We start from the raw sequence: 20,896 nt of genomic DNA, 5'->3' as shown, positions 1-20,896 counted from the left end.
GTGTGATGTGTCGCATGCGGCGTGAGGCGTGCATGTTTCTCAATGGGCTGCGGGATGCCAACGTGGCTGAGCAGCTATTTTTTTCTGACTCCCAGTGTGTGTCCTTTGTGTTGTGATTCTCAGAACATCAACCAATTAGAGCTTTTCGGAGACATGTCCACACCTCCCGACATAACCTCGCCGTCGGTGAGTAGCCACCTCGCATGCAAAATTTGGGATTTGGCATCTTTTGAAACTCTTGTTTTTGATCACATTGGTAGACTCCAGCCTCACCTGCTAACACGCTGGACCCGTTGCAGGGCCTGCAGCCTCCCACTGAGCTCTTTGCTCCCTTCAACCCTGCGTCTGTGCCCTCAGGTTTGGAAAAACTTTTGAGTTTCGGAGGATTATGAAAGCTGAAATATTATGTTTTCAGTATTAAATATAATGCTGATCATGGTATTACTATCTCAATGTACTTGAATATTAGATCAAATATAAATGATTTGCAAATCCACCATTTTTCTTATTGGAACCCTTTCAGCTGTTTGAAAACCATATTTCATTTCATAATGCCACAAGATAGCACCAAAGCCTTCATCATTGTAACTGGTGTCAAAGAAATATGTTTAAATCATTGGCTGCCATTGACGGTGATGGATGTCCTATCCATTTGAACTGGACGGGCAGGAAGTGATCAATGAATAGAAGTGCACCTTAAATACCCAAACCTGTCTTTTTGTTCTTTTTCCTGTCCTATCGGCTATTAGGAGTATACATGATGTCACCTCAGTAAAAGTCGTAATGAATTTGTAACGTTACTTATAGCTATGTAGCATATACAGTGAGGAGCAGAAGTATTTGCACCCCATGTGATTTTGCAAGTTCACCCACTTAGAAAATAGGTAGAGATCTGAAATTTCAATCATAGATGCATTTCCACTTATAGAGACATAATCTAAAAAAAAAAAAATCTGGAACTCACATTGTATGATTTTTCAATAATTTATTTGTAATTTACTGGAGTTCATAAGTATTTGTACCCCTGAGAAAATCAGTGCTAATATTTAGACCAGAAGCCTTTGTTTGCAAACACAAAGTTCAGACACGTTCTGTAGTTCTTCACCAAGTTTTCACATATGGAAACAGGGACTTTTGGCCCATTCCTCCACATAAATCTAGATCTGTCAAGTTTCGGGGCTGTCGTTGGGAAACACGAAGTTTCAGCTCCATCCAAAGATTTTCAAGTGGATTGAGGTCTGGAGACTGACTAAGCCACTCCAGAACCTTGATATATTTTTTAGGCAGCCACTCCTTGGTCAGTTTGGCTGTGTGCTTCGGATCATTGTCATGTTGGAAGATCCAGCCACGACTCATCTTCAAGTCTCTGACTGAGGGAAGGAGGTTGTGGCTCAAAATCTGAAGCTACATTTCACCATTCATCCTCTGCTTTATACAATACAGTCGTCCTGTCCCCTTTGGCGAAAAGTAGATAACAGAAAAGATGTCCCAATCGATCGGCGTCACGATCGATTGCGTCCGATCACGTCATTTTCAAAGTATCGGAATCGGCAAAAAAATATCCGCCATGCCTTTTTTAAATATATATATATTAATTAAATCGTTTTCTAATTGTATTTAATGTTACAGACATAATATGTTACACTCATCCAGAGTCTTTAGTTTAGGCTTAAGGTAGGGTTATCAAATTTATCCCGATAACGGCGGCAATTAAGTTTTTTAAAAATGTGTCACGTTAAAATATTTAACGCAATTAATGCATGAGCTGCACGACCCTCTCACTCATTGCCGCGCTCAATCTGTAATGACGCCGTTTTACCTATATAGAGAGATAAAAAGCAGCGCAAAATCAGGAGAGTGAATTTTGGCAGCCTTTGGGGCCTTTTTTTAATTGGCTAAAGTCTTGTAATCCCTCTCCCTATGATTAGAAATATCATGGGAAGCAATGTGGGGAAGCAAGGTGGCAATTGATCTTTATCTTAATACCTTATGTTATTTGCCAACGCAGAGACGATATATCAATTGGTAGCACTATGCACAGTCATGGTTCCACTTCCCATCATGCATTTGGGGTGGCCACAGTATCATTTACTGAAAGCTCAACAAATACACTTGATGGCAATATTTAGTCACAATATACAAAGTCACAAGTCTTTCTATCCGTGGATCACTCTCACAGAAAGAATGTTAATAATGTAAGTGCCATCTTGAGGATTTATTGTCATAATAAACAAATACAGTACTTATGTACTGTATGTTGAATGTATATATTTGTCCGAGTTTTATTCATTTTTTTCTTAATGCATTGCCAAAATGTATATGATCGGGCAGATTATCGGGAATGATTGGAATTGAATCGGGAGCCAAAAAAAAGCCATCAGATCGGGAAATATCGGGATAGGCAGATACTCAAACTAAAACGATCGGATCGGGAGCAAAAAAACATAATCGGAACAACCCTAGCGAAAAGCATGGTTTCCACCCCCATAACTCACTGTGGGGATGGTTTTCTTGGCTTTGAACTAGGGCTGTCAAACAATTAAAAATTTTAAACTAGTTATTCAAATCTTAAAAATTAATTAATCGTAATTAATCGCAATTCAAACCATCTATAAAAGATGCCCTATTTTTCTGTAAATTATTGTTGGAATGGAAAGATACGAGACAAGACGGATATATGCATTCAACATACTGTACATAAGTACTGTATTTGTTTATTATAAATCAACAAGATGGCATTAACATTCTGTTAAAGCGATCCATGGATAGAAAGACTTGTAGTTCTTAAAAGATAAATGTTAGTACAAGTTATAGAAATTTTATATCAAAACCCCACTTAATGTTTTCGTTTTAATAAAATATGTAAAATTTTCAATCAAAAAATAAACTAGTAGCTCGCCACTGTTGATGTCAATAATTACACAATTCACACAAAACCCATAAAATCAGTCGCACCCAAGTGCCAGCAGAGGGTGACAAAACTCCAAAAAACACAAGTAACAAGTGCACATGACACTGTGCTGTCATTTTAATCTGTTTGAGTGGGGCATGTGTGATAACTGCATCAAATAATCTAACATGATTAATTTTAAAAAATTAAATACCGCCCGTTAACGCGATAATTTTGACAGCCCTAGTTTGTACTCATCCTTCTTTTTTCTTCACACAAGATGAGTAAAATTTGCACCAAAATGTTCTACATTGGTCTCATCTGACCACATGACTTACTTCCATGACCCCTCCACATCATTCAGATGGTCCCTGCTAAACTTTACACGGGCCTTCACAAGTACTGGCTTCAATAGGGGAACCTTCTGCGCAATGCATGATTTTAAACTATTGCACCGTAGTGTTCTACTAGCCTTTGAAACTGTGCATCGAGCTCTCTTCAGGTCATTGACTAGTCCCTTTCGTGCAGTTCTAGGCTGAGCACTCACTTTTCTCATAATGAGTGATGCCCCACGAGGAGACATTTTTCGTTGAGCCCCAGTCCGAGGTAGATTATTAGTCATGTTTCGTCTTTTCAATTTTCTAACCATTCCTGCAACTGTTGGTTTATTCTCACTAAGCTGCTTTCCAATTGTCCTATAGCCTTTTCCAGCTTTGTGGAGCTCAACAATTTTTCTCTGGTGTCTTTCGAAAGGTCTCTGGTCTTGCCCATGGTAGCAGTTGGATTATGACTGACTGTGGGTTGCACAGGTTACAATATTAAGCTCAAACAGGTGGTGGGTGGGTAGTTACTAATGGACTAAAAGTGGACTTTTTCTAAGGTAGACTGACTCTTTGAGTGTCATAATTATTGCTGATTCTCAGGAGTAAAAATACTTATAAACACCAGTAAATTACAAATAAATTGTTTAAAAAATCATACATTGTGATTTCTGGATTTTTTTTAAGATTGTCTCTATGAGTGGAAATGCATCTATGCTTTAAATTTCAGACCTCTACCTATTTTCTAAGTGGGTGAACTTGCAAAATCACAAGGAGTGCAAATATTCCTGCTCATCACTGTATATATTCAATTGTATTTTTGTATTACCTTTCCTCTCGTTCTTTCTTTGTCCCTTTAAACAGTCTTCTGTCCAGCTTATTTTTTTTAAATAAATACGACAATATGAACAATGGTAAATGGGCTAACACTTACATAGCGCTTTTCTACCTTCAAGGTACTCGAAACACTTTGACACAATTTCTTCATTCACCTAGTATGACACAGCATCATGAGTAACATAGGGCCAGTCTCTTTCTCAAGGACACTTTGGCTTGGTCACCAGGGTAACAGAATCACTGAGCCAACCGTCCCACAATAATAAACAAACACATAGGGAGTTTCCAAGACTCCCCTGCAACACATTAAAACGTTTTCAGGAGTAGTTAAAGGGTATTCAGATTTACCCCGCTGCGTGTCGAAGTAGCTGAACAGGACGACTTAAAGGGTGAATGGAGTTCAACTCTGTAAACGTATTACTGAATGAAATTTCATTGAATGCATCATTTGCTGTCTCAGATCTCATATATATAAAAAAAAAATAAAAAATTGGTATTGACCGTGTAGTTTATGAGCTACCGCCATAGCAACACCTTAGCAACAGGGATGCTCCTCGCTGCCAACCTCTGCCTGATGACGTCATTTACAGAAGCAGTGCCAACGCTCCATTTACGGAAGTATAGCATCACACTATCCTCACCTTACTGCACAACAATTTTACTCGCGAGATCCATCATGCCATGTCGATGTGTAGCAATGAATTGCTCACATGAAGGATCGAGACTGTATCATTGGCCCCAAAAATAACTTTACCAAGGATTTGGAGATTTCATGAGAGTCAAGCAACAGCAATACAACATTGTATTCCCCAAGTACAAGATGGGTGGATATTCTGTGAGAAAGATGTTGGTGAAAGCTACTCACCGTAAGCAAACATACCATAATGATTTTTTGGGGATATATGAGATTAAAAGCCGAGTTGTGCTTCCGCGTCAGACCTGCGCCGTCAAGGAAGACCTGATTTACGACTCTCCGCCGTAGCCTCTCTGGCTCCCTCCTTTTTTTCTGTCTTCGCCTCACGTCAACGCGTGTGACGTAGTGGAAACGGACTATGATTGGTCTGCTCAGACTGTTGTTTCCGATTCAGCGCGAAATCACCGGCATTGTCAAACATTATTTTTCCACACGCAAAAATGGACCAAGCCGACGAGAGTATCAACGAAGGGCAAGTACGACAACTTCTACAATGTCTCGTCAAGACATTATGAAGATTGACAAATGGCAAGCAATTCGTGGGAGGAGATTGCTGAAAATACGGGGCCCGAGGTCAGCCAGCGATTGAATTAAAAAAAAAAAAAAAAATGGAAGAACCGCCGAGACAAGTATGCGTCTGTTCGGAATCGAGTGGCCACACAAAGCGGTGACCCAGTCGGCCAAAAACTCCCAGCTTTTTATCACTTTATGTCGTATTTTTGGTTGGTGCACGTCATCTTTTATTGTGTACATATGTTTGCTGTGAGTCTGTGAGTCTTATTTACGGGTCACACTTCAAGTATATGGAGAATAAAGCACAGGTTTGGTGTCAAAAGAGTTGTTTTGATGTTTCATTGTCAACAACAGACAGTTCACACACGATACATCACTGATTGGGAGTGCCTCTGTGCTTGTATGATAACGTCAACATCAAGGCTTCCAACGCAGTTGGGGAAGTTCCATAGATGCCAGAAATCTGCTATGGCTTCCCACTGGCAGGTTGTAGGACACGGCAAACAAATCGGGCTGGACGCAGTGCTGGACGGCAGTTTGAAGCTAGCCACCACAGCTAGCTGGTTTCCAGCCGAGGCTAGAACCCTTTGCGGCATCAAAAGCTGGAAAGACCGCCTCGAAACAATCTTCTGCGTTGCCTGCACCTCAACATTTGTATGATCAACAGTTATTCAATGTTGATGAGCTGAAGATCCATATTCAAGCGTTCCATCTTGCATTGTTTATTTTTTTCTCCGTTAAACTAGACAAGAGGAAGTCAACAAGCATGCCCCAAAACCGTACAAACATAACGCCACACCCCTCTAGTGGCTTGGCGGTGAATTACAGAGCAACGCGTCACCTGCAGTCACAGCAACGCGGGAGCATAACTTTTTTTCTTACTTTATCTGCAGGTTTATTCACATAAGTGTTTCAATACACATAAATAACTTTTTCACTCTAAATTGCTTCTCACAGTCTTTTCCCTTTATCTTATCACTGATATATCACTTTGTTGCTTTAATCTGTTGCTATGCTAGGTTTGTGCTGCTCGTTACATTAATATTGTTAAATGTGGGGCACCACTGTTCTACTGTATTTTGGCTTTTTATGTTGTTTTCTTATCACTCTTTCTTTCGTGACTTATCGAGCCGCCAATCGGTGTCATCCCCACCGTCTACAGCTGAGAAAATCATCGTCATCTGACGCCTCAAGTTCATTCATGCACAGATTAAATGTAGTTATCCTTCCCTGGGAACCCTCACTATCATTGTTGTCACTGAATAGCGATCCTGAACGGCTGCTTTCACTGGAAACTGATATCACTGCTGCTATGCTCACTGTTTATACAGTCTGTCATTCTTCTGTAAATGACGTCACATTTCCGTGTTTGGGAAGTAGGATTGACGGAATGATAAAAAAACTCGCTCCACACAAATTCCACTTGAAGTTACACATTAGAAATACTTGAACATAGTCGTTTTGAGAAACTAAAGTTTGAAATCGAACATTACTCAGAAATCCGAAAACCTCTTTATTAACCTTTTAAAATAAAAACAAATTGAATTATGGAGAATCTTTCCTGCATGTAGACGCATACTTTATACATGCATATTTTCTTCTTTCCAATTCTTTCATGGGTATTGACAAGTATACTCGTCAGTTAAAATCTGAACTGTCGCTCCCATTTACTAACTGAGTTTTTAAACTGAAAGGTGTGGAGGACTTTCTGATGCAACTTTACTGTGAATTTCAAGCTCGGAAATGTTTTACTCATCCATAACCACCAATAGATGGTAGCGATGTTACATTTTACATGTGAACGCATCCCAGTTTGTGAGGCATAATGCAACATTTCTTGTAGAATTGGGTGAACTTACTGTACATTACGTAAAAATAAACCAATTCTGCTGCTATTTAAGTTCTATTGCTACTTAATAAAGAACAAACTGAATCAACAATAGAATCAAAACATTGATTAGAATTTTCTGTTAATGAATTAAGGACAGAAAATGATAGAATCAAACTTTTTTCCCTGATATTAGAAAAAGGTTTAATCAAAGAACGTAATTTTCTTTAGGTCCTGAAAAATCAGTCAAAGTACTCTAAATTGGGCTTTGGCACCTCTGAAAACATCTGGTGCACAATGTTTAAAGGTAATGTAGGTTTAAAATGACAGTTTTCGGGGTCATAGTCTGTATTATTTTAAGTAATAGGGCAATTAGAATATTGTCAATTACAGTGTTTTCAACTATTCATTGCTTGCTCTGTACCTATCACCCATTAATAAAAGGGAAAACGAACTTTGGAGTTACATTTGGTGAAAAGTTTTGAAAGCACACTCATAACATACATATTTACAGCCAGCCATACAGGGTTCTGCAATACGTAATCAAATGCATTCTAAGTGCATCTTTCATAGCGCGCTCTCTCGTTTATTTGGTTGTCATATATCATGCCCGTTGTCAGCGGGGGTGACTTGGCATTCCTCCAAGTGGCACACATACGCAATGAATATTCAGAAGAAGACGAGGAAGCACGGTGGAAAAAATAAGGAAGAGCAGTCCTCACGAGAGAGATGATTTTTTTTCCCCTCTACAGTCGATCGTAAAAGGCTGTCACTAGTTAGACTTGAATGAAATGCTTTATCAGTACGGAGGACCTTAACTCATTCGTTGCCATTGACAGCGATAGATATCGAATCCATTTGATTTGATTATGAATATACTGTAATTTAGGAGTGGGAACCTCTTAGTACCTCACGAGTCACGATGCGATACGATTTGCGATACAAAGCTCGCGATAACGATGATCTGACGATATGGCGATACGACGATTATCGATACATTGGTTAGGAAATCATTCTAGGATATTCTACAAACAACTAATGAACAGAAAAACAATCTTCTGCTGTGAATTGGAATAAGTTTATCATTAGTAGACGTCCAATCCATGTGAACTGGGAGGGTGGCAGCGAATGAACATTTGTTAATTCACTGCCATCTCTCCCACTTCAAACGGATTGAACATCTATTGCCGAAAGTGGCAGCCAATGCCAGGCAATGAGGTAATATTGGGCCATTTAAAGTAATTGACCTGTTAATTTTCAGTTACTTTCTGTTGATTTTGGGGTATTTTATGGGTCTCTTCCTGTTTATTTTGAGTTACAGAACAGGAAATAACCTGGGAATCACCCAAATGAATAGGCAGTGACTCAAACTCAACAGAAAATGACCTGTAAATGCCCTAAAAAGAACAGCAAGTGACCTGTAAATGCCCTGAAAATCGGACAGAATGACTGTGAATGCTCTGGTTTGGAATGAACAAACGTTCCCAGTCTAAATGGATTGGGCGTCAAGCACTGTCATTGCAGCCTTAGAGTTAACTGAGACACTATAATGGTGGAAGATTTTGGTAGCAACTTGTTGGTTCATTTGTATTTTTTTAGACATTGACACCTTTTCTAAACGATATCTCAATTCTTGGCAGAAGCATATCGATAACCTTTTGGGATACAAAGTATCACGATATATCACCATTTCGATATTTTGTCACACACCTACTGTAATGCAACAAATACTGTACATTTGATTACAGACAAAAATAAACAGTATGTCTTTCAATATTATAAGTTCAACAGAAGCCCAAGTCCATACGCTTTCACTGGTCTTTTTTTTTTTTTAAACCTCTAAAGCTGCTCATTAAAGTTAAGTCATATTTTCTAAGTGTAGACAAAACAGTAATTCAGTAGATTGCAAATTTGCTACCATTTTTTATTTTAACCCTTTCATGCACAAATTGTTTTTGTTTTGTTTTTTAACTGTTTTTGTTACATTCATACAGAATAGGGATCTGTAATGTGCGGCAGGGCAAAATTTTGCGGCCCCTATTCGACATCCAATTGTATATCCAATGTTTACGATGACCAAACAAAAAATTCATAGTTTCAAATAAATTAAATTTAATTTATTAGAATTAGAATTTAAAAGAATCATTTGGGGGGGAACAAATATTTAAATAGTAATGAAATAAAAAAACTAAAAACACAAATTAAAAATGGCATGAGTTATATAAATAAAAAATTTTTAAAAATTGAAAAATTTTAAACTTCAAGAAATACATGAAAGCAAATTGTAATTATTTGGGGAAAAAAAGAAGGATGAAGAAAAATTCAAAGAGGTTTGATGGGCGTGTATTTTGCTCTGGGAATGTTATTTTTTTGTTTTGTGAGTTTAACTCCTTGGCTGCCATTGACGGCAATAGACGTCCAATCCATTGCAACTGGGCACCTCCTAGTTAAAATGGATTGGACGTCTATTGCCGTCAATAAGTGTTTTCTCTCAATTTCTCAGTTTTACTAACTACCACAATAAATAATGTGTGGCCTGAACTGGCAGTAAATGAGTAAAGCTAATGATAAGTTTTGAATAGATGTCCATTATAGTAAACACGAGAGGTGTGCGAAATTTCCGATTCTTAGATAACTCGCGATTTGGCCATGGAAGATTAAAAAATGATTCACAAACATCCAGATTCCGATTTATGAAATACGCCACGTAAAGCGGAACTAAAACAGTCAGCGCGGTCTTCTAGTCGCAATGAGGAACAGACCGAGAGTAAACATGCTAATCATTACCCGGGTAATGACAATGCTCAACTTACGGCTCTGGTTTCTCATGCCGCTAGATAAAAAAACAATAATACTGTACCTGACTGCTGCCGACAGCCGCTAAAAACTACGCCCACATAATGGTACGGTAGATATCACATGTATAAAGAGTTAGATGTGAAATGACAGACTCGGCGGCATTAGCAGAACATGTATAGAAAACTAAATGCGGAATGAGACATGCCGGCGTTAGTAAACAGTCGCCATCTTAAAGCAGTAGACTTCCCTGGAAGGCTGTTGTAGTGAACCTTCCAAGTGAACTTAATTAACTTTTCATCTAAAATACTCCTAATTCGGCAAGATCTAGACTTGAATCTATCTTTAAATGATGGAAGTTTTAAAACTTTCACATGTCGACAGTAGACAGAAGGGAAATTATGGAATAACGGGAGAAATTTCAACAACCTTAACGGTTGATTCACAACATTAAATTAACTCATTCACTCCTAGCAATTTTCACTGGAGCAAGACCCTTCGCTCCCGGCCGTTTTACTGGATTTTGACTGATTTTGCAAGGCCCACAGAAAATTCTCTTCTATTGCTATATAAACATGGAACCCACCAAAAGAAAGATAAGACTCTCTTCTTTCAGCAGAAAAAAAAGTTAGTTCATATCTTTTTTCATTCTTTAGAAATCAGCATTAGAAAATAGCTTAGTTTGAGCAATTTTCCTATTTCTGATGAAAAAACAGTTCAAACATAACTTTGACTTTAACACAGCTATTTTTCACTTTTGTGAAATCCCAAACATCTAAATATTGTTTTTGTTCTACAAAATAACATAAAAAACAAGACAAATAGAGTTTTTGATTGCAAAGTAACAATTTATTTACACATAACTAAACTATTGAACTGTTGAACTACTTGCGCTAACAACGGGGAAGGCTCTCGGCTGCTCCCGGTTGAATGAGGTGGCTCCCAGTAATCTGATGAGTCCGGATCAAAATCGGTCTCACTTTTTTCATCATCTTCATCGTTGGTTTCAAGCTCGGGCTCAGGAATAACGCAACGTGAGCTCCGCAGAATGCGTGTGGAACCTGACGCTGTTTTGGCCGTCACCGTCCGTCTCATCAAGATAGATTTTTTTTTTTTTTTTTTATCCTTCCTTGACGATGGTTTCCTTTTCTTTTCAAAACACTCCTCCAGTGTTGTTTGCTTTTTTTTCCGATCGTTCTCCACATTTTTCTCAAATTCTCACACGTCTTCACAAGATCCCTCCAACTTCCGTTTCCTATTTTCCTTCACTTCCTTTCTTGGCCTGAGATGAGTTCTTACAAAACGCGTTACTGCCCTCCAGTGGCCAGTTTTATTGCTTTAAAATGAGTTTTGAGCATTGTGCATTGCAGTTTAGGTGCAACAGAACCTAGAGATTCCTCTTGTCAAAAAAAAAAAAAAAAAAAAACGTAAAAGACTTATAAATACGTTTTTGAGACACTGAAATTACTGTAATAGAACGTATTTCTACATTTTTGGGAGCAAATGAGTTAATGGGATATCTTTTAAAATTGCTGATACAGAATGAGGACTTGTGTATTTTAGTTACTGTTTTGAAATGTTAACTTGATACTGAAATAGTCATTTATTTAAGCCTGAGTGGATTTTTGTACAATTTTTGTGACTAATGTTCGAAATATTAAAAGCAGCTAATAGCTTGGGGGGGATCAATAATCGTTTTATAATCGAATCGTAGTCTCTGAATCGTAATCGAATCGTTAGGTGCCCAAAGATTCCCACCTCTAGTAAACACTGTCCCTGAAATGGTTAACAGAAGCCTATTTAGGTTGCAAACTTGTTTGAGTTAACCATGTGATATACTGTATTTGCTTTTTTTCCGGTGGTCCACTTCCACATGATCAAAAATTGGGCAATCTATCCATCCCATAGGTCGTTCCTTCATAAACTGCCCTATTGGTAGATGTGAGAAGGGAAGCAAAGAACAGGATGTGATTAATAGAGAGGGATGGAATAGAAATGAAATGTTGATGAGGAGAGGAGGTGGCGTCGGCTGTGTGTGGAATATAAAATGCATCATTAGCTCGCTGACTCAGATGCTGTGGATTTACCTGCGGGCCGAGGCGGCCGAGAAGAAAGATGGCCGCGACCTCTGGCTCGCCAGTCGCAGTATTTGTGTGCGAATGAGACGTGAGCAGAGGCTCTCAACCCCCTTCAGTCTCGCTACTACCCCCGCACGTCAGCTAGGTGGAATGTCGGCTTTGGAAAGATGAGCGAGAGCGTCGTAGATGAAGATTCCGCTGATGAATTTCAGCCATTTTAATGAGTGTGTTTCGATCAAACGACGCCACCTCATTCCGGAGGTAATTATGCCAGTTCACCGTGACCGTGAAGAGATGCTACATTAGCTACAGGCGCAAGTAGGCCAGCGCTCTCCGGTGATGCATGCGTTATTATCTAAGCATGTGTGAGTTTGTGTGTCAAAGAAAAGATGGGGATGTTTTAATTGCACCCCCATCTGCCTCAGAGTGGGGCTGCAAGGGCGCCAAGCTCCAAACAACAACAAGAGCACAGAGATGACCGTCAAAAATTGAAAAATGACATTTTTCCCCTTATTTTGTTTTGGTGAGCTTTCCAAAGCGAAAGAAAGATTTTCAAAATTAGAATTGGCAAAGCAGTTTAGATCAAATCTGGGAAAATGGCCAAAGATGGGACAAGTTTAGATTTCAAAAGTCATTTGCAACCATGCTTTATTTAAATAAAGTTATTTCCAGTGGCAGCCAATGAGTTTGTTTGTGAAATAACATTAAAGCAGTTAAAACAGTTGGAAGAAAATAGTCCTTAAGTGGAGTGTCGAAAGTAGTACACGCCAGAGTTACTGTTCACTCAAACAATTTTATCTTCAGGGCAACTCTAGTTCGTCTTTCACCATTAATGACATAATATTAATAAACCTAATGAAAGCCGCTTGAACACAGGCATCTTATGGGTATTCCTTTAGTTGTTGTCTCAATGTCTATGATAGGACGACCAAGAAACGCATGGTCAAACACAGCTTTAAGATGCAAACCTTGAAGTGCAAGTTTCTAAAGGTGAAAGTTTGTTCTTAAAACATGACGGGAAAAAAATGATAAAATATACCAGAGGTGGGTAGTAATGCGATACATTTACTCAGGTACATTTACCTGAGTACATTTTGCAAGAGGAACTCTACTTCTTAGAGTAGGTTTACCACGCAATACTTTTTACTTGATTAGATTTGTGAAGAAGAAACCCTACTCTTACTCTGCTCATAGACTTAATAATGATATTGAGGGGTCAGATTTGACCTTCAGTGCGCAACGCCTTCAAGTAGGGGGCCATCCCACAATCCGCTTCAGTTATTCGCAGTCGGTCGCAGCGACACATGCAGCGATCCAACGACGTATTTATGTTGAAAAAGTACGTAAGCTGTACCGCATACAAACAGGAAGGATTGTCTCAGGAGTGATTTGTTCAAGGATTCAAGGTAATTATTATATTTTTCGTACACTGCTTGCATTTTGAAACGTGAAGAAAATCAATGGGAGAAATTAGCAGCTACAGCATTGGCATTATACTTCGCAATATTTACGTAAAATAAATGCTACCTGCACGTTTTTTTTTTTTTTTTGCTTTTAACCAAGAATCGAGACTCTTACGTCCATATCGATAAAGAATTCAGGGATTTAAGCATTTATTCACAAGAATTTTCAACGGAAAAAGCTGTTTACAAATGGCGGCCGTAACATTGACTGACAGACTAGCATCGTACTTCGACATATTTACGTAAAATAAATGGTAACTGCACATTTTTTCTTTTTGCTTTTAACCAAGAATCGAGACTGTTTTACATCCATATCTATAAAGAATTCAGGGATTTAAGAATTTTATTGACAAGAATTTTCAACGTAAAAAGCTCTGATTACAAATGGCGGCCGCCACATTGACTGACAGACTAGCATCGTACTTCGACATATTTACGTAAAACAAATGCTAACTGCACGTTTTTTTTTTTTTTTTTCTTTGCTTTTAGCCAAGAGTCGAGACTGTTTTACGTCCATATCTATAAAGAATTCAGGGATTTAAGAATTTATTCACAAGAATTTTCACCGGAAGAGCTCTGTTTACATATTGTGGCTGCCACAATGACTGACAGACTAGCATCGTACTTCGACATATTTACGTAAAATAAATGCTACCTGCACGTTTTTTTTTTTTTTGGCTTTTACCAGGAATCAAGACTATTTTACGCCCATATGTATAAAGAGTTCAGGGATTTAAGAATTTATTCACAAGAATTTTCACCGGAAAAGCTCTGTTTACATATTATAGCCGCCACATTGCAGGCCCCCTATTAATCGGTGCTGCGCCCCGTGTTCCGTCAATATCATTATTAAGTTTGTGTTCTGCTGCTTTGGGCTACACTGGAGTCGTTACATTTTTGCTCTTTATTCTACATATTGACTCTACTTTTGCTAGAGATGCCAACAGTGGCTGTCTCAGTTTCACCAATGAGACGCCGCAAAAATAACCACATGACTCCATTATACCAATCAGAGATAACAATGTTTTGTCTCTACTACAGGGCACTCATGCTCTCTGGACGGGTGATGTTTCATAGTGTTGTTCTAGTTTCTCTAGGTGTTCCAGTCATCTTTTTGTACTTTTTTTAAAGTACAGTATAATGATAACAGTTCATATAGATGAAGTTGTGCTTGGAAAAAATAGTTTTATTTTTAAATATCAGACATTGTAGACAGTTACTGACAATGTTACTCATTACTTGAGTATTCCTTTCAATAAATACTTTCTTACTTAAGTAAATTTTGGGATGACTACTTTTACATTTAGATGTAATGCTACTTTTATTCGACTAAAATTTTTGGCTACTTTACCAACCTCTGAAATATAAATATTGCATAAAGATGGCGCTAATTCTCATTTGAAGTTTCTGCTTTCTGTGGAACAGCTCACACTTATAGTAGTACCGTAGTAGTTGTTGCTAAGCGCCCAACCACGAAGTAGCCTAGAGGTTTTTCTCATTGGTTGGGGTGAAAAGTAAACCGTTTTTCATTTTTCTTATGTTGGAAACTGGCACAGAGCATTTATTATTCCAGCCTCCTACCTCTCCATGCCATTTACTGTGCAAATCAGCCAAAACCATTTGCTGTTAGCACTTTCCTGGGTAATCTTACCATTGACAGCAAATGTCGTGCATTGGCAGAATATACAATGCACACTGCTGAATGTGAATACTTTTAAGTAACTTTATAGAGCAAGTGACTATTTTTGGTCATTTACTGCACTTAGATATGAGACATTATTATTAATAAGTATACAATTTTTGATGTTTTATTATTCATTCCTACTGTATTCTTTTTTTATTGGATTTAGTTATGTTTATTATATTTTGGATGAATACATTCATTTATAAATTAATAAAATTATAATAAAAACATAAATAAATGACAATAAACAAAAACAATAAAATAAACTGTAGTTATGGTCTCTAATAACAAAAGTTGATTTTTATTTTATCTTTTTATTTCATAGTATTTCATCATCCACATCAAATTCATTTTAATTTGGCGTGGCTGTTATTGAATGATTATGTTTTACTGAAATGGTTAGATGCCTTATGCTGTCAAGGGCAGCCAATGAGGTGATTTATGAAATAACATTAAAGCCATTAGAACAGTTGGGATGCTGTCAACGTGTTTCCTTAGTTTGAGTTTTGTAAGATGTAAAATGCCAAAGCTACTTTGGGTCAATGTAAAACAGTTCATTTATAGAGCAACTCTAGTATAGCTATCACTTTCAGTTGCAACCAATAAAATAATGAGTTCGCATCCAGTTAGATAATGAGTTCTTCCCCTTCTTTTCTGTCTTGTTCCAGGTTATGTGACAATGGGGGCGGTTCCCTCCGGACACTGGTCCCAGCAGTTTGCCACCCAGACGCCGCTGGCCTTCGGGGTACAGTCCCCACTCGGCCCGGTGGCACAGGTGCTGCCGAGCGGCCAGCCTCTCATCTGGGGGCAGGCAAACATCTTCCCCGCCACCCAGCAACAGTGGGCGGCCATGGCGGCCGGCGCCTTTCCTCCCACAGCCTACCTCCCTGCTCAGCCCGTGGGCACCCTGCCCGCCGCCATGTTCCAAACAATCACCCCCGTCTCCGCCGTTACGCCGGCAGGCGATAGCCAATCAGGTGCGGGCGCTCCAACTCTCTCCGCGTCATCGAGTCCGCAACATGAGGAGCGGGCGAAGAAGATGAGCAAGGAGATGTTTAAGGTACGACCTAGAATAGGTGTTTATTGACCCTTAATTTGTTTTAATGGACAGACAAGAGCTAATATAAATGACCCTCATGTGGAAGACAGTTGTTCAGAGTGTTTAAGTATGCAAATGGCAAATTTTTTAGACTTCTGATAATCGAGAAAATAATGTTTAAACACAGAAGAAAAAAAATCATACCACTGATGAGTGCAGCCATTTTGTGATGTCAGTTATACCCACAAATATAAACACTGAGACTCATCCACAGATAGATGCATGTGATAGTGGGTATTAATGAGGTCAGGAAGAATAATACATTGGATTGGCAAAAATAGTACCGGTATTGATAAAATGGCGTGTCCACTTCTTGGAAATACTGGCTTTTATCTGTTTTCCAACTTATTTAACAAGATTCGTTCGGCTGGGAAGCGCATGATAAAGTTGTTGTCTGTCCCTTTAATTCTAACAAAGTCATTGTGTTTATCTCAGGACTTTCAGCTGGCAAAACCGCCAGCGATGCCGTCAAAGAAGGGCGAACAGCAGCCCAGCTTAGCGGGCACCTCGGAGGCATTCACTTCTTACTTCAGCCGCGTCGGCACCGCCCAGGACACGGACGACTGTGATGACTTTGACATCTCCCAGATGAACCTGACGCCGGTCACCTCCACGACGCCCTCCACCAACTCTCGTGAGTTATTGTCAATACTCAACAGTCCTAGTCTGATTCTTTGAGTAAATTTTACACAGATTTGTTTTTTTTACCAGGCAATTTTAACATACACTCCTGTAACCATGTTTCAGTGTCGTTGATGGTGAAAGATGTCTAATCCATTTGAACTGGAAGGGCTAAAAGTGACTATTCGCTGCCAGTCTCTACCCATTCAAATGGATTGGCCTTCTATAGCCGAGGGAAGTGAAGAAGTCGAGTACAACAAATGTCAAGTAATAATCATAATAGAACTAATTGATAGTTGTTTAATCATTTAGAGACATTGCTGATCTCAAAATTGTTTTGTGTTTAATATTTAAAAAATGTTTAATTACTTTTTTCACTTTTTTAAATTCCTGTTTTATTTAAAAATAATAATTGGGGACAATCAACATTCTATTTTTATTTAAGAAACAAAAAGCAAAAACAGTGAGTATTCCATTCATATATTTTCCTATACAATGAATAGTTAAAAAAAAAAAAAAAAGGGAGAAAAATCAGTAACTATTCTGATTTTTAGTTCTCGATCTTTTCATCGAGGATTACAAAAATTGTATTTAAATTTTATTTTAGAACAAATGTGAAGTGATTTACTTTCACAGGCCTCACAAAAATATTTGTCAGGCCAGATCTGGCACACAAGCCTTCTTTTTGACACATGAGTTGTACAGGATTGCTTGAGCTTCCGCCAAAGTAGCAATTAATATTATTAAGTAACAATAATTATAAGTGCTACTACTATATGACTTTGTACTTCATACAATATGGCAGCTGGCTGCGAGTGTACTCCCTGTGTAACTCTACTTTCCCCTCGCAGCCCCCACACCAGCTCCCCACCAGAGCTCGCCCTCCAAATCTCCCGCCTCGCACGTCAGCGATCCACCCACCGATGCCACTGACCCACCCACCGACGACTCGTTCGGGGAAGCTGAGGGCAGCCCGAGCCGTAGCGGAGAGGAAGATGTCGTAAGTTTGACCAGTCCTTTTGCAAATATGGTACATGCAACAAATGGATGATACTGCTATCAAGCCAATATGCAGTGAACTCTTGGCAATAATTTGAAAAGAAAAAAGTTGCTTTTTTGTCTGACAGCTGTTTTCTAACGAATTTTTGGGTGCGGAATCCAAAATTGAGTTTTTCGTTGTGGCATAGTTTTTCTTTTCTTTCGCTTTCTTAGTTACTCTATTTTCTTACTGTACACACGGGAGGCGAGGAGCAAGGCGAAATGTAGAAGTCATCGCCATTGAGCTGAAAGCGAACACACGGGCCACGATGCGACTGTAGCGGCAAGCGACAGCAACACACATTGTCCTCTGCCTATGCGTCAACGCTAGTCTCTGATTGGCAATGAATTTGGAGGGCATTTCAAAATTTCCGTTCTTTTCTGAGCACCAACAACTCACATACTACTGCTTTTTTATTCATGTCTCAGAAATCATGTCGTGAGGTATCATAAAGTATGTGCTGACCGCACATATATTGCTAAAATGACAGGCTCCTCCATGTTGACATTTTTTTTTTCTTTTAAGCAATGTTATACCATCATTGAAACGTACAAGAAATACGAGAGAATAATTAAATATGCACATGCTCATTAGTCCCATCGCAGGACGTTCAATTGTTTTTTTTTTTTTTAATGTAAACTTCTGTTTTTCCTAACAAAACCAATGATTTGCAGAGACATAGCTCCCTGGATCCCTTTTATTTACACCAATATTCATCGTTCACAAATAAACCCCCTTAAACCTGAGTTATGCTCCTGCGTTGCGGTGACGGCAAAGTGACTACACGGCATCAATGAGCATTCGATAGTTCTGCGGTGAGGGAACGCGTTGCTCTGTAATTCACCGCCAAGCCACTAGAGGCGTGTGGCGTTATGTTTGTACGGTTTTGGGGCATGCTTGTTTAACGGAGAAAAAATAAACAATGCAAGATGGAAAGCTTGAATGTAAATCTTCAGCTCATCAACACTGAATAAATGTTGATCATACAAATGTTGAGGGGCCGGCGACGCAGAAGACGGTTTCCAGGCGGTCTGGCCAACTTTTGATGCCGCACAGAGAGTTCTAGACTCGGGTGGGGACCAGCTAGCTGTGGCAGCTAGCTTCAAACTGGCGTCCAGCACTGCGTCCAGCGTTTTGTCCGAGGTCTGCAAAGCCCTCTGGCCCGATTTGTTTGCCGGGTTCTACAACCAGCCAGTGGGAAGCCATAGCAGATTTCTGGGTCTATGGAACTTCCCCAACTGCGTTGGAAGCCTTGGTGTTAACGTTATCATAAAAGCACCAAGGCACTCTCAATCAGTGATGATGTATCGTGTGTGAACTGTCTGTTGTTGAAAATTAAATATCAAAACAACCCTTGGCACCAAACCTGTGCTTTATTCTTCAGATATTTGAAGTGTGACTCGTAAATAAGTCACAGACTGACAGCAAACATATGTACACAATAAATGATGAAGAGCAACAACCAAAAATACATCATAAAGTGATAAAAAGCTGGCAGTTTTTGGTCGACTGGGTCACCGCTTCGTGTGGCCGCTCGATTCCGGACACACACGTCTCGGTGGTTATTCCATTTTTTTTTTTTTTAATTCAATCGCTGACCTTGTCATTTGGCAATCTTTATGATGTCTTGACGAGACTTGCTCTTTCATGATACTCCCGTAGGCTTGGTCCATTTTTGCGTGTAGAAAAATAACGTTTGATTCTATTCTATAATGGCGGTGATTTTGCGCAGCACCGGAAACAACAGCCTGAGCGGACCAATCACGTTCCATTTCCGCCACGTCATATGCGTCGACGCGACGCTACGGTTTGAAAAAAAAATAGGAGCACGTCAGGCTACAGCGCAGGGTTGTAAATCAGGTCTTCCTTGACGCCGCAGGTCTGACGCGGAAGCATAACTCTGCCTTTAGCCTGTCCAAGTCACCTGATTTTGAGAATCTGCCAATACAGAGACCCGATCTGATTTTTTTTTTTTTCTTTGACCCTCACGCTGCCGAGAACAGCCTCTCACTTACACAATGAATGAGGTCACACAGCACTCTTCAGACTGTGTACCAAGCGTAGCAATGATTAACACATTTGTGCCTTTGATCGTTGAGCTGTCGAGGCGTCTCGGGCCAGATCAAAGCTACAAACCTGTCAATCATCGTCAACTTAAGTACCAAACGCCAGCTGCACTGGTGACAAAGAAAAACAGTTTGGTTGCCCTGCTTTTCAAGAGGGAGCATAAGGGGCTGTACGAGCATGAAGCAGAAAAACTGAAAAATCCATTCATTCATTCATTTGCCATGCCGCTTTTCCTCACGAGGGTCGCGGAGGTGCTGGAGCCTATCCCAGCTAACTAAGGGCAGTAGGCACGGTACATCCTGAACTGGTTGCCGGCCAATAGCAGGGCACAAGGAGACATACAACCAAAAACAGAAATATATATTTTTTAATTAAAAACCCGATCCTTTTCACCCGATTCCGATGCTCTGAAAATTAGCGCGATCGGCCCAATTTCCGATCATGTGATCGGATCGGGACATCTCTAATGAATAAAATGTGGTCATAGTGTGTCAACCAAAGTCTTTCCAAACAGAGCTATTCAAGTCTGGTGAAAATCCCTTTAGTTTTAACATCGCAATATACGTATATCACAATATATCGCAACCCCCCCAAAAAAAATTTCCAATATCGTTCAGCCCTAATCCATGTTGACAGTTTTTTTTTTTTTTTTTTTTTTTTTTTTTATTCCGCCATGTTGACAAAGTGTGGCATGTGGATGTCAATTTCCGGGTTGGCCACTATCCTCACAGGTGATTTGTTGATCAATAATCTGTTGCTGATTGGTTGTGGTGCCAGGCAACAGTGACGGAAATAGAACCATTTTCTTTTATCGCTTCGCTGGTCGCATTGTATACGTATACATGTGTAACAGGTCACTCTCACAGGCCTCGCCACAACATACTAAAGAATAATTGAAAATGGTTAGCTCTTTGGGGCTAAGTTAATAGCAACTTAGCAATGCTATCCAACTCACCTTTGCTGATGA

General features: G+C 39.4%; 1 protein-coding gene across 13 annotated transcripts in view; it reads left to right on the top strand.

Annotated features, from left to right (window-relative positions):
- The window catches only part of dab1a (DAB adaptor protein 1a), a 552,095-nt gene that overhangs the window by 511,130 nt on the left and 20,069 nt on the right, over positions 1 to 20,896 (top strand). For all 13 annotated transcript variants that reach the window (XM_057840958.1, XM_057840955.1, XM_057840956.1 and 10 more), the window contains 5 exons: positions 124 to 186; positions 261 to 357; positions 15,772 to 16,163; positions 16,638 to 16,836; positions 17,675 to 17,823. In XM_057840958.1, coding sequence (XP_057696941.1) covers positions 124 to 186; positions 261 to 357; positions 15,772 to 16,163; positions 16,638 to 16,836; positions 17,675 to 17,823 — 900 coding nt within the window. The remainder of the gene's footprint in view (positions 1 to 123; positions 187 to 260; positions 358 to 15,771; positions 16,164 to 16,637; positions 16,837 to 17,674; positions 17,824 to 20,896) is intronic.

This window comes from Corythoichthys intestinalis, chromosome 7 (assembly GCF_030265065.1).
Source record: "Corythoichthys intestinalis isolate RoL2023-P3 chromosome 7, ASM3026506v1, whole genome shotgun sequence".
NCBI classification, from domain to species: Eukaryota; Metazoa; Chordata; class Actinopteri; order Syngnathiformes; family Syngnathidae; genus Corythoichthys; species Corythoichthys intestinalis.
This window is presented reverse-complemented; position numbering and strand designations above follow the sequence as displayed.